This window comes from Colletotrichum lupini, chromosome 6 (genome assembly GCF_023278565.1).
Source record: "Colletotrichum lupini chromosome 6, complete sequence".
Lineage (NCBI taxonomy): Eukaryota > Fungi > Ascomycota > Sordariomycetes > Glomerellales > Glomerellaceae > Colletotrichum > Colletotrichum lupini.
Window position 1 is genome coordinate 1,629,068 of NC_064679.1, and position 14,883 is coordinate 1,643,950.

The 14,883-nt window shown below is 41.2% G+C and overlaps 2 protein-coding genes across 2 annotated transcripts; both read right to left on the reverse strand.

Moving 5' to 3' along the window:
- Positions 1-1,777: 1,777 nt before the first annotated feature.
- CLUP02_11983 (uncharacterized protein) lies at positions 1,778-2,670 on the reverse strand (the record flags this gene model as incomplete). Its single annotated transcript, XM_049290948.1, has 3 exons — positions 1,778-2,301; positions 2,362-2,401; positions 2,488-2,670. 3 exons carry the CDS (start codon positions 2,668-2,670, stop codon positions 1,778-1,780), a joined length of 747 nt encoding a protein of 248 aa, XP_049148093.1.
- Positions 2,671-3,304: 634 nt separating this feature from the next.
- Positions 3,305-6,491, reverse strand: CLUP02_11984 (fungal specific transcription factor domain-containing protein; the record flags this gene model as incomplete). Its single annotated transcript, XM_049290949.1, has 5 exons — positions 3,305-3,966; positions 4,019-5,452; positions 5,692-5,872; positions 6,190-6,303; positions 6,372-6,491. The coding sequence occupies 5 exons, from the start codon at positions 6,489-6,491 to the stop codon at positions 3,305-3,307; spliced, it is 2,511 nt and encodes an 836-aa protein (XP_049148094.1).
- Positions 6,492-14,883: the final 8,392 nt, after the last annotated feature.

Consider the following 14,883-nt stretch of genomic DNA (forward strand, 5'->3'; position numbering starts at 1 on the left):
GGCGTGATAAACGCGTGATGTTAACACTAGCGGCGTCTAGGTAAGGTGAGAGAAGTTGAGAACATGTTATGGGCCCCGAGATTCTGCAGGGAGAGGAAACGATCGCGATGGAGCCGCGATGGTTCGGCGATGGTATCGTTTCGTTTGGTGAGAAACTGACTCGTTCGCCCGGCGCCGGTTCGTGAGATCTATCTAGGTTCCTGATCGCGGCGCAGCCAGAGACGGCGTTGCGAAGCGTCGCAACAGACCTCGTGGCATAGTTTTCCGCTTCACCCGCTTCATCCGTTTGCAGCGGTCGGAAAAAAGGTTACACCATGGACGATGGAACCTCAGCCTGCGGGCGTCTTTGTCAGCGTGGTAGCAAGCGCACTCTGAAAGTTTGGCTTTCTGGTTTGGGTGTAGGTAGGGAAGATGGCAGATGAGAAACATCGTTTTCGGAAATCCGAGAAGGAAAAATTGCTATGGCGGTGGTGGTGGCTGACCTTAACCTCCTCCCGCGTCCGTCAACTCCACCGCCATCCAGGTTTTTACGGCCGGTCGGAGTCGGGTAAGCTTTTTAGTGGGAACTGGGGCTCTCCATACCGACGTCAAAAGGCTCGCGGTCTACGGCCTTGCTCCGTGCTCGTTCGGCACGATGGCCGGCGTTCGGTTGGAAGTTTCGTGTGAAACGTGACCGTCGAGGATAGGGACTCCCGTTCTCTGTTGAATCTTCTTTTGACTTTGAGGTCATCGTCCAGGAGCGACCTCGGACAATAGACAGGGCTGGCTGTCCTCGTGATGAGCTTTTGGGAGACTTCGGCCCACAAGGCCGAAATAGGAGAATCTCGGGAGAGAGAAAGACAGAAGATGGGGACTCCGCGGAATAAGGTTGAGTTTTCTCTTCCCACACTTGAGATAGCTTCCGCAGTGTTGAGACATTGACAGGTTGCTGGGGGTCCTTTTTGAGTTATCATGCACTTCTTCTAGAACAGGGTCCGGTAGCAGGACCCGGCGAGGTCAAGGATAGATGCCTTTGAGTTGCGAGAATGGGTTCTGGGAGGTCAGGCTGGTTCGAAACATCCCGTCGTGGTCTGTCTCTTACAATGACATATTTGTCTTCGAGGTAGGCAGGGCTTGTTCGTGAGGTTTGTCGGGAGCTTCGGTGTTTCTGCGACGTACGGGAGCCATAGCTGATACTCGTTTGCGACTCCTTCCGGCGGCCATGGGATGAATCTCTTACCCGTCTCATTGATTTCTTATTTGTTTTGAGATGAGGATGAACTCAAGGTCTGGACGAAGCAGACCAGATGGACCAAAAGGGTTTGTGTTATCGTTATTTACATACCATTCCATCTTTCGATCTATCGTCGCGGACGTCGGAAGTGTCAGAAGAGACCAAAAAGGGAGTTGCGATGTCGGATGCTCGATTTACGTAGGGCTGGCCGCATTGATACCATCTTTCAGCAAACATGAAACCATTATTATTACGATTTCAGAACCATGAGCTTAAGTCAATCAAGCATTTCTTGGAAAAAGCGACGAAGAGGTGTTCATGAAAGAAATAACACGGTAAACCTGATTACTTGCACCATGAATAAGCACGCAGTAACATCTGCGAATAAGCCTCCTCATCAAACCTTCGAATTGTTTCCTTGATTCCCTACGGACATCCTCTTTTCTCGGATCCGGATTGTCAGGCACAGGTTCTTGACGTCCACCGTGCGCGGCCATACAACCTTATCTTCTTCCATCTCGTCTGTTCAAAACTTTGGCATCATGCCCTTGACGAGGCGGTCGCCTAATCACTTGGCTTGATCGGACCCCCAGGCACCGGGGACTGGGTCACCACGGGCCTGCCTGGGGCCGGCTTGTCCGGAACGAGGGGTCCACCGGGGGTGGGTTTGTCTGGGATGATGGGACCGACAATGACATCCTCGTTGCAGCCTTTGAGCGCCGCGATGATTGCTTGGTCCAGGTTCCAAATCTCAAAGGGCGGGGTGTTGCTGTAGATGAGAAGGAGACTCGTGAGAGTTGCGCGGAGACTAATTAGATCAGATGGCTTGCAAGAGCCAATCTCGAAAATTTGACGCTTCGTATTCGTGGTTGGGCTGAATATGGTCGTTGCTTCGCCCAGGGTGATGGTGTCTACTTCCACTCCCTTGCTCGCGAGGATGTCGGCCATGTGTAGGAGGACCATATAAGTTCCGAAAGAGGGTTTGGTCCCATGAACAATGGGCTTCAAGAGAGTGAAGTATGTTTCTTTGAGGGTATTGAGATCTTCCGCGCGCTCAGCCAAAGCTTGCGATAGTCTCATAGGAGTGTCTAGGTCATTCTCATGTTATCAACTTAGGCACCGAAAACGGCCGTGGTCGTAGTACGTACCTGACGAAGACAGTTCGCGCTCGAGAAAAGGCCCGTCAAGCTGTGTAGGAAGTTAGGAAGATTCAGACTGACATCAGGGGCACCTCAAAGTGGGCATGATCAAGCATAGAGAGGGACTTTTCTTACATCACGCTTACCAGGCTTGACTTCCGGGCTGTCAGTAGGAGGAAGCAGGATGGGGCCAACTGGGTTAGGTGAGGTAGCTCCTCCACCAGGGACGAGAATTGTAGAGCCACCTCCTATTGCGAATTGAGGCGCGGCGTTGCTCATGGCCAAGAGGCTAAGCAAAACTATGGCGTAAGACGCCATGATAAGCACTAATAAGGATTTTCAGATGGGTTCTATCATATCATTGCAATAAGTACCTACTTAGTACTCTGCTAGGAGCAGCAAACAGGCGATAGTGGGGTTTTATAGGCAAAAAACCCCATCAAAAGGAATGTAGAAACGTCTCCTTGCGATTCACAACGGAGTCAAAGAAGTTAGCCCATGTGCTAAATATATGCATGTTATTGGGCAGTTAATAAGAGAGCATAGCGGGAAAAGTGAAGCTGCAAGTGCCATTTATCCAAACACTTAGAATCTGATACACGCTATTGAGCCATTTTAGCCGAATTTATAAACTGCTGCCAGATCACACGGATAAGTTGAATATCTGAATTGTGGCTGAGCTATCAGCTATCAAGAGACATTACTTTGGGATTACGGAATCGCATGTCCGCGAGCAATTGAATAATGGATATTTGGGTGATGAAGCCTCAAAGGTTGGCAGCACCAGTGACTCGTATACACGTTCAAATAATCCTTGATGCGCCAGGGACGTGAAGCTCCTTGATCAAGAAGGATTAGAAAAGACCAGTCGCTTCCCATCACACATCGAGGCCATGTGTGGCAAACACGAGGCCTGGTAGAAACCTCCATTCTGATTCAAAGTAAGAACAACTTAAATAAAGGAGCCCATTGGCCCAATGCCTGGCGGAGCATCGCCTCCCAAGATCGCATCGATGGCGTTGAGATCGCCGGGGTCAAAGAATTCAAAAACATCAAAACCTGCGGGCCCCTCGAAGAGGGAAGGGTCAAAGACGGGCATAGTATCACTATTTGGCGGGCAGTTTCCGTCATCAACATTGCTGATGCCTACAGCAGGCGCGTCATGTGATACTGTTTGGTCCTGCCGAGGAGTATTTGGCGCATTTGTTGAGCCGGACCCGTTTTGCTCATTCATGGCGTTGGTGCAGACTTGGTCTATCTCTTGGATCACTTGTTCCGCTAAATCGACCATGACCTGGGCACACCTGAACATGCTGCTCATTCCACGTAGTGTCTTGCAGGTTGACTGGAGCTGTCGTCGCGATCTCGCTGTCAACATTGGCACTTTGGATGATCGTATTTCTCGATATGCGACCCGCAGGGATAGAGATACGGCGTATGGTACGAAAGTCATGTGCGATACCGTGTTGCCGAAGTCCTCAATGATGGTTGTGATCTTCATAGCGGAGAGAGCTTGTCGGTTGAGTGCCAGCGAAAGGTGCTCAGATCTTGTTGAACCAACGGGAATCCGGCATGATAGTATGCCAATGCCATGATAAAGAAGTTCCATGGAAGCTGTGACACAATCAGCTTCATCCAAGACACCTTGAAGTTGGACTAGACTTACCCAACAAACGAGATTCAACACCGAGAGCCTTTGACTTTTCGACGAGGCTATCAAAGCTTGGGAAATCCTCCATGACAACGCAGCCTGTGTTCTTTGCTGCCGGGCGATACAGGTCGATGATGCACCCGAGCAAGACCACAATCTCGAGAAACAGCCGGAAGCAGTGATCTTGCTCTCGAATACACTCCACCATGTCGCGCCCCAGATCTCTTTCGTGTATCATCACCGGCCGCCCATGGAAAGCGGCGTTGAGCTGGTCCATGGCCCAAACACAACAGAAAAGCCGGGTCAAATAGGCCGGATCCTCCGACCTGGCCGGCGGATTCTGGAGGTGAAGTCCCACAGTTGGGGCATTACTTACGGCCTGTGCCGCTAGCTCGGCAGACAGATGGCGGTCTGACGAGAAGTGAGTGTACAGGGAGAGAATCACCATTATGGCGACGGCTTGGACTCGGTCCTTGATAAGGCCGAGGGTGAGTGCTTTCCGGATGGCAGAGGAAAGGCGGAGGGCGAATTCTGAGTAGCTCAAGACGGCCGACGAGCCTTGCCCGAGTGTCAAGTAGGGTCTGGCGCTCGGATTTGAGCCGGCAGCTAGGCATATGGCTTGTCTGCAGAGAACCTGGGATATTGTTGATGTTGGCGCCCGGAGTATGTCGAGGTTCATGACGGGTAGAATCCGGTGAACATCTCGAATGTAGATCTTTTCGAGGTGTTCATAATACTCCTTTTCCGGCAACACAGCGAGAAATTGGTGTGCTTCATAGTCTATCGAGACTGCCGATGCAAGTTCTGGTGTGAGGCTATCACCGTTGTTTCTACGAGAATACCACACGCCGACGGCGTTGGATTCGGCATGACCACGACTGGTTGCTGGACTATCGGCTAGGAATGCACCCTCTGGATTCAAGTCACCTACAAACCTGTCGTCATTGTGGTTCGAGTTGGGATCTGTTGGTTGGGCCTTGTCTTCAGGAGTTGAGATATGAGTCGTTGAGTCTGTCGCTTGAACTGCTGGGCTCTCAATGGGAACCACTGCTGTCCCGACCGAAGGTACTCGGCCATGAGCAGGAGTTCCCGCGTTGTTATTGTTGAGTCGTATGAGTCCTCTCCGAGGATGTGCGTGACTGGAACGACTCCGAGGCTGCTCAACTGGAAACGTCGAGTTCTGGGCAGGAGGCTCCGAGTATGCAACATGATTCGAGTCGGCTGTCTGATCATCATCGCCGGCATCGCCATCATCGCCATCATCGCCGCCAACGATCTCTCCACCCGAACCACTGTCCGTCTCTATAGTTGGCCTATGATGAAGAGACGGATCTATTGGCGTTACGGCCACATCATCCGGCGAACCATCCTCGGCGGAAGTGGCCGGTCCTGATGGATGGCCCCGTTTCCTCCAGTGAACGCCGTGCGGAGGCGGAGACTCCCCTTCGCCTAGTGGATGAACACATCGTTTCTATACATCCGTCAATAATCTGTTCTTCAACCAGAAAGGGAAGGTATCGCGGCGAGACCGCACTCCGATTGGTCACCAATCAGGCATCCCGAATGGCACCCAGCAAGGACCAAGGTCCAAGTCTGTCTCTCTTACGACTTCAACTGCAGGGGAACGGGGAAGATGATTGACTCACTTTTCGTCTACGACAAGTATCACGCATGTAACGCAATTTTACGCTTTTGAACGGGAATGTTCGTGGTGTTGACAAACTTAAGCTTGAGCATTCTGTTGGCGTGAAGATGAAGACCTCGCGGGCTTGGGTTTGTGTGGCGGCGGTTCACAACACATCGACTGGCGGGGCTGCCGGCATTACGGCGATCGGACCAGCCCAAAACGGAAAGGCCGATGACGTACCGCTGAAGACCAGTTCGTCTCCAAGATCACACACACATGAATTATTGCGTCTACGTCTAGATCTCTCCTAGGCAATGTTTGGTATGTTCCGATCGTGGTAAGCTTATCTTAATTAAAGAATTGTGATGGTGCAAGCATATTGCTAAGTGTTTGCTGAGTATGTGTCGGATTTTACTCAAGGCCCCTAAAGCTATCCAGAATCACGCAAACATGGGCCAAATATTTCCCAAAAGTTTATCAACGCTGATTCTCTACAAACACTGAACCGGAATGTCAGTACTCATCTTATATCATCCCCGAAAATTTGAAAGGTACTTACGCAGCCCTCGAAACCACCTTCGCCACAAGGGGTATCCTCCGCTAACATGCAGTCTCCTCTCCAAGTGTGTCGGTCTCCTCCTTCTGCTGCACTGCAGCAAAAGGTATTTCGCTCCTAAGTAATAATGATAAAAATGAGTAAGGGCTCTTGCAGTCACACAATGTGCAGTGGTGCCATCATACCGGGTAAAGCGCTTTGCAGCTCAGATGATTAGCCTGTTTTCCATAGTCGGTACACCACCAGGCATTAGCCGAGCCCAAGAACAGGGCACTGGCGGAAAGGAGAACGGCGGTGAACTTCATGATGTGCTACTGATGATGATGGAAATAGGTATGAAGAGGCTGGCCAGAGATTTCTGGTTTCAATTAAATACTTTACTTTTTACTTTATCACAGGATAAGGTAGAATTGCAGACGCCCCGCTGTTGACTAGTTCGTATGTAATGACTTCGTGTGTCGCATGGACTTTCCAGGCCATGATTACAGTATTACTCGTGCTGCGCAGGTAAGATAGGGAGGCATCTGTCGATCTACTCTTCGTCTACGCGAGGGGGTATACTGCATTACTCATGGCGTCTGACAAGCGTCCCGCCTCTGTCCGTGCCCAATTTATGTGTATCCTCTTACTAGGATTGCACCGAGTCATATCTCGATCGAGAAGGATCAAACAAGATGGATTTGACAAACGTAAATAAATTGTTGTTGTCAGTGCCCTTCCGGAAGGAGGTTCGTAAGGGCAAATTAGGGGGACACAAGCAACAAAGGAGCAGGTCGGATATATATAATCACGTAAGGAGCACACGTCTATTCATGGGAGAGATTTCAGTAATTTGACCCCAACAGCCTGTCAGGTAGCCTCTGGGGGCGTCCACTCTACGCCACACGCATATTGACAGTCATCCCAAGTCGAAGTGAATACTAACTTACTCTGACCAGAAATGTCCTGAGGTCTTAGGTATAGAAATCAAGCCTGTACCGAGCGATATCTGGAAGAAGGCCATTGACCAAACCCACGTCATCACATGCTCGGAATTCCAAGTACTATGTTCGCGATCAAATAAGGAGAAATCATCTGCGTCTATGAGGACTTGAAAACTGTGGTTGTGAGTGATTGGTCCCTCGTTTCCGGTAAAGATCTGTCGTGAAAGTCACAAGCCAGCGGAAATGAGGTCTTCGCAAGCGGCGAGTCCGTAAAGGTCCCACATAATGACCGAGAACACTCTATTTTACTTTCCCCTTCACCTATAGGCTACGGCTGCCTTGTTGATCTTTGATTGTCTCTTGTCGGGGCTGGGCAGACTTGACCGGATTCGTTACAAAGGGCATGTCCTTTGATGAGATTGATAGTATTAGTATCCCTATTACAGGGTAGTTGGTTCGAACCGTAGTTGACGAAGAGATTAATTAAACTATATGAATATCTGCGTAATAAGTATAAAAAGGAGGTTCTAACCGTAGGTTAGGCTAGCTATGATAATCGTAAATAGGGCCCCTAATTAGCCCCTATATAGTTAGCTATATGCCGCAGTCGAATTAGACTTCTAATTTAATACTAACTTTCTCTTTTTTTTATCAATTTAACTACTACGGTTAGAGGTATAATTCGACCTCGGGCCCGTTTACTAAGTCGTCTCCTTTTTTCCCTTTTCTTTATTCTTTTTATATAACCTATCCCTTTATTCGTATAGTAACTTTTTTACTACTTACGAATTGCTCTAATCCTTTATTTAATACTACTTTTATAAAAGCGTTTACGAGGTTATTTTTATTATTAATCTAACGGATCTTAAGTATCTCGCGCCTTTTATATAATTACCTAAGGGCTATAATATCGATTATAAACCTCTTTTCTTTTATCGTTCTTAATTTAATAAGGTATTCGTATAGCGAGTAGGAATCGGTATAAATAACCGTTAGAATAGGTAGAAGGCTAATTCGATTAATAATCTTTTTTAGTATTATTAAAATCGCGTAAGAGAGGTTAACGCCGTTAACTATACTATAAACCTCCGACGCTAATATACTTCTTATTACTTATTTACTTTTAGTTAATAAGTAGTAGATTATATTACTATATATAGTAAATTCGCTCTTACTTATACTCTCGTTAGCTAGGATAATATATACCCTAATTACGAAATAAGGTCGTTATTATTTATAAATAACCTATTAATAAAGACGTAGAGCTTACTAGTCGTAAGGTCGATTAAGTAGTAAACGAGACCTCGATTAAGATTTATTTACTATTACTTAAGCCGCTTATTAAGTACCTCGACGTCTTATTTAGTTAGATTTATAGCCTACGCTACCCTAGCGTAATTAAAAATTACCTTAAGTTAATAAATATTTATAATATATACCCCTCGCGCGAGCTTAGTTTTATACCGCTTCTTAATATTAGTTATATTTAAATTAACGAGGTTAATCTTCTTACCCTACCCTTTTTATTAAAAAACGACGTTTTCCCTTTTAATTATAAGAATCCCGCCGTTAAATACTAGGGGGGTATTTATTATAAGGACCTCTTTTAGCTTTACTACGAAGCCCGCTTTTTAGAGCTCCTTATCCTCTTTTTTTATAAAGTTAATATTAAATAGGCCTAATATATCGTCGGTTTATATTCTAATGATCTTAAATTAGTCGCTTTTATACTCTACGACTAGTAAGTACGGGTCGTACGTAGAGGTAACTATTAATAATTAATTAATATAAAAATCGTAGTAAGTAGCCTACTAATAGGTGCCCGATTCTACGAGCCTATATAGTAGCTTAAGCACTTTAATAATCGTGCTTTTTAGGTACTTACTAGCTATTTCTTTTAGTAAATAGGCTAGGATTTTCCTTATGAGCCCTATGGCCGATTAGGTATAGGCCTAGGTAATATTACGGCTCTAAATCTCGTATCCTTTTTTTTATAGCGATATTATTATTACTATTATTAATCGTTAGCTATAGCGCTATATAGTAGGCGATTATATAAGTAGCGTCGCTTTTTTAACGTTACCGTACCCCTAAATTACGTATCTAGACTTCTTATACGGCTAGGGTGTTCTTTTTTTTTTAATCTTATAAACTATTTATAATTTAAATATACGGAGGTTTATATATTTTTTTAGGTCGTATAGGATAAATTAATAGACCCCTCGATTACGAAAAGTATCTACTTCGATAAGATCTAATCCCTTATACGGCTTTTTAATAGTTATGATTATGCCTTTTTTACGTAGTTTAACCGCTAGCTCGAAATTAGCTTTTTCTTTTACTATATAAAAGGTATTAATTACTTCGTTACTAGTGATAAATTGCTACGTTGGGGCTTATTATCGTGGTTTTTTATAACGTCTCGCCGGTAGTATTAGTACCTTTTTAGTAATTTCCTTTTCCTCGTCGTTTGTTAGTACTACTACGACAATTTTATTAAAGATAATTTCCTATGTCTTTACTACGGGTTATATAGTTTCCCTTAGCTCTTTTTTTTCTTATAGGTTAGAAATTACTTCGTTAGGATCTATATAGTACGGTCTAACTATTATAATTAATACTTTAAGTAGCTAGTTGCGATCTCTTATGACTATATAAGAGCGCTTATTAACGGAAATTAACTTATATAGCCTAGTTTATTATTAGGTAATTTCGCGCTATACTCGTATATCCGAATTTAATAATATATTTAGATTATCCCTTATATTAGGCCTATTGCGCGTAGTAATTACTTTATTAACTTACTTTTTTATACTTACTTCGCGCAGTACCCGTATTACTTTTTTAACTACTCGGGCTCGTTAGCTTATACTTAGCGATAGTAATAAGGCTAAGGTCGTTCTTAAATATGCTCTAAATACTAATAGCGTTAATATAAGTCCGTTAGGCCCTATAGTATCGTTATAGTATTTAAGTACTATTTAGAGGTATTTGTCGTTAGTAAAATCCAGATTTTCTTTTTTAATAATTTTAAACGCCCTTTTTAACTATTAGTGTGCCCTTTTTATTTTTTTAATACTATAGTGCGCTTTAACGGGTACGACTTTTAGCTATATACCGTAGGCCGTCGTATTATTTTTAAATTTTACTAACTTAAAGCTAGTACTAGCGTCGGTTCTAATACCGTTTAGCGGTCCCTAGTATATATCGATTTAGCTTTTTTATAGGGCTGCCCATACTGTCTTTACTTATAGATCCCGGAGGAATTACCCTACTTAGAAAGATATAGCTACGTTAATTATATATAATACTAGCCGACTATTTAAATAGAAAATATCGACGACTATTTTTTAGTTAAAGTTAAGCTTATTATACAATTTAAACTTAAATTTGCGTAGGCTCTGCGTATTTATCTAGTATTAATAGTATACTTTTATTAACTACTCTAGCGCCCCTATTTTAATATTATTATTACCTAATTACTTTAGGAAGTTATATAGCCTCGTAACTAACGGGTACCCAAATTTCTAATATAGTCTTCTAAGCTCACTTTCCGTTAGGTAATTAATTAACTTTATATTATTAGTGAGCTTTATAAATACATGCCCCTATCGTCGTTCGACTATCTCGAAGTGCTTATTACTAGAGATTCTATTCCTCGTATTATCGAATATAATACCTAGTTAATCTATGTCTTTTAAATATAAGAGAAATGGGGTATTAATAAGTAAAATATAAAAAGTTATCGTTCCGAAGTATATTTCTATTTTTATTATACTTAGGGCGACGATTTCTTTACCTAGGCCGAAACTAATCCTTATAATACCTATTATTAACGTATTAAGTATTATTAGCGCGATCTTTTATAGCGCTTAGAATTACCCTTTTTTTTTAATTAACTATTATAATACCTTAGTATTTAGGATAATCCTATAGAAATCGTCTAGGCCGTACTTTTCGCTCGTATAGAATACTTATACGAGCTTAGTATTCGAGGGATCTAAGTAGTATAAAAAGGACCCCTCTAACTACCCCTAGATTTACTTAGTACTATATTCCTTTTTTTTTAAATATTAATAGAGATAGCGTCTTTTCCTTAATCGTTAAGAGAATAGGCTTCGGCCCTATTAGATTTGCCCTTTTAACTACCTCCGTATTTATTATTTAAAGGACTTTCTTTTATTATTCGTAAATAAAAGCCTACTTATTAAGAGCTTTTACTACTCTCTATTCGTTTAGCCTCGTATATCCTCTAAAGGCTAACGGGGCGAAAAAAGAGTAGTTAATATTATCGATTTTATTATAATCTAATTCGTTAGTATAGGGGGTAAGATCTTCTTTATTTTCCGAATTTCTTATGGGGGGTATATGCTTTAGGCCGCTACTTTAGCTATCGTTACTAGGTTCCGTACCCCCGGATCTGCCCTTATATATAACGAGGAATTAGTTAAATTAACGAGGGCTAGTTTTGCCGTCTACTACCCTCGACTTTTTATACTATTCGTACGATTTAGTACGCTCTTTCTTAGAGTAGTTACTTAATTAATATCTATCCTTTTTATAAATATAATATTACTTTTTTTATTACCCTGCCCGTAAGTTAAATCTCTGCTTATTTAACGAATCTAGGCTTTTTTATTAGCGATTACCGTATTTAGCCTCTTTTCTTTTCTTATTATACGTTCGATTAACTTAATATTACTAATAAGGGCTATTATACGCTTAGAAGTAGGTTTAGCGCGGTATTCTTATTTTAATATTAAAGCTAGATCTTAGCTTTAAGTAGAGCGTTTCGTAGTTTTTAAGTGCCTAGTATAGGGTGATTTTTGCCTCTAGTATACGCTAGACTATAGTATAAAAATATCTAACTTTCCGCTCGTTTATCCTTTTATTTAGCTAGGTTTTCGCTAGCTTATCGATTCGATTAATAAGCTCTTTAAGGATCTCTATTTACGATTTACCTTTTATTATCCTAGCTATAAATATAAAAAAAATCGCTCGTAGCTTAGATAGGAGCTCTAGGTTCTTATTATAAGTCTCGAAGCGGCTTTGGATTATGTTAATTATGCTAAGAAAGTCGTTTTAATTAAGATTACGTACCGCTTTGTAGTAATAATTAGAGGCTTTGTTTATGAGTATAATATTAATTACTAAATAGTACTAGTATTCCCTAATTCCGACTTTTTCGTAATAATCGTAAAATATCGTTAGGGTTTTTTATAAGACCTTATACTTCCCTCTAGAGTATAATTTCTCTTTTAGGAAGATCTTTTTAAGGTTTATAAATTGCCTCGTATTTGTTACTAGATTTTTAGTATTTATATACGAACCCTGCGTCGCTGTATATTATTAGTAACTTCGGGTCGTTTACCTCTTTTTTTATTAGCTAATCGGCGCCGAATTTCGTATTAGTAATAGTAACGAGTTATAGATCGAAATAGGCAGAATTGTTAATTATCGTACTTTTAGTACTATATTTTGCCCCGGTATATCCTTTTATAACGATAGATTTTTATTAGTAATTATAGGGAGGAAATCTAGGTTATTTACCCTTTTTTTAAATTTATTAAAGCGATTATACGCTTTATTAACCTATGCTTAGTTTTATAATACGAATTCCTTTTTTATAATTATCGCTATTAGTATTTTATATAGCTCTTATAATTATAATTACGCTAGTAATACCCCTTGCCCGTAAAGGAATTTATTAACTACTTTTACAATTCCTAAGCTTACGCTCGCGAACTATTTATCTAGTTAGTAACTAAGGTCGTTTACGATTTCGTAAAATAGGGGTTACCCCTATAGCCCCTTTTTTTTATAGACCTTAGTTAAATAAATTAATACCATATTTATTTACTTACTATTAGGCTAATTCGTAATTCTATATATTTACGTCCCTTAATAATCCGGGTTAATATTTACTTATTTATAAGGGATTAGGATTCTATCTAAGATCGGGTTTCGTTCTCTTTTTTTTTACCTTAACTTACTAAGGGTCGTGCTCTAGCTTATACTTATATTAGTAGTTACTAGCGTATTTAATTTTAATAGGGATATATTTAATCCGCGCGCTAGTTATAATAAATCCGTACTTTCGCTACCTAACGAATTTATTAAGGTCTAAGAGATTCCCGCTTTTTCTTACTATCTTATTACTACTTTCGTTTTTATTATTTTTAGTAATTACTACTACCCTTCTAAATCGCTAACTATTATACTTACTAAGATCCTCTTTTTTATTTAATAAAAAAGGGTAGGTTTTAGTAGTTCTTTTTAATAATAGTAGCGGTAAACGTTTATATTACTATAAGAAGATATAGTAATTAGTCTCGGGATCTTTATTAGTTACTAATTTCCGCTATTTTATATATTTCTAGTCTCCTAAGCCTCGTGCTCTCTATAATCTCTAAATAGCTTCCTTAGTTAATTTTTTGAAATTAGTAATCTCGTACCGGGAGCTAATATAAAAAAGAAGCCCTTTAGCAGCCCTCTAGAGGATTTTTTTTTTTCTCCTTAGATCCTTATCTTTTTAGCCTTTTTTTAGGCTAATAATAACTCTAGCGGGAGGTCGTAGGACTACTTTAGGGTAGCCGCCTTCTTTTTAAGTTAATCTCCGAGATCCGTAATACTCTTAGCTCGATACTATTAGGACCTCTAAATCCCCTCCTCCTTTATTAAACCGTCCCTTATATTATATTCCTAAATAATACCCGGGGGGTAGTTAAGGGAGCTACGAAGAGGTTATTTAAATTGCGGGCTTAAAGTCGTACTCGTAAAGTCCTCGTAATAATAGACTTTCCTATATACTATAGATCTTTTAGCTTAATAACTCTTATAAGGTTACTTTTATTACTAAATAAGAATATTTATATTAAGAAATCCCCTTTTTTAATTGCGCGGTGCTTTTTTATACCGTACTTTTACTAATTTAACTAGTTAATTTCTAATTACGGGCCGGTTATAAAAAAATCGTTTAGTAAAAAAGCTACTCGGGGCGATAGTAAAAGGCTAGTTACTTAAGTAGTTCTATTAATTAACGTAGTTTAACGTAGTAGACGTTGACCTCTCGTAAGTAATAAAGGGCTATAATTACTTAATTCCGTATAGCATTCGAAAATCGCCCCCTTTTTCGTTTACTTCCGTAAGGTTAATTAATACGAATCTCCTATCCTATATAGTATTAAGAAGTCGTCTCTTTTACGTAGCGAGATATTTTACTAATCTATAATAATAGAATTTAATTACTAATTAGTATTAGTATTCTTATTATAGGGTAGTTAGTTCGAACCGTAGTTAATAAAGAGATTAATTAAACTATATAAATATCTACGTAGTAGGTATAAAAAGGAGGTTCTAACCGTAGGTTAGGCTAGCTATAATAATCGTAAATAGGGCCCCTAATTAGCCCCTGCGCAGTCGGCTATATACCGCGGTCGAATTAGACTTCTAATCCGATAGATAGATATACGGAAGAGATGGTAAAAGGAGGCAGAACTTTGAGGTCTTGTAGTATGTAGATGAGTAATTTGAGGAATATTAAGACTAGACCGACATATTGGCCTGGCGAGGTGGCCGGGTAACCGGCATCAACTGAATGAGTCGTAAATGGCGCTGCAACATTCTGTATGATCACGACCTCTGCCTGCAAATATCAAGAATAGTAGCGTTGCATAAGTAATTCGGAACGTGCGGCCCGAATGATAATCTCTTATAAATTTGCGTCTGTGACTACTAAGGATACGACTTTATGGAGTTCAAGTATTTTAATCAC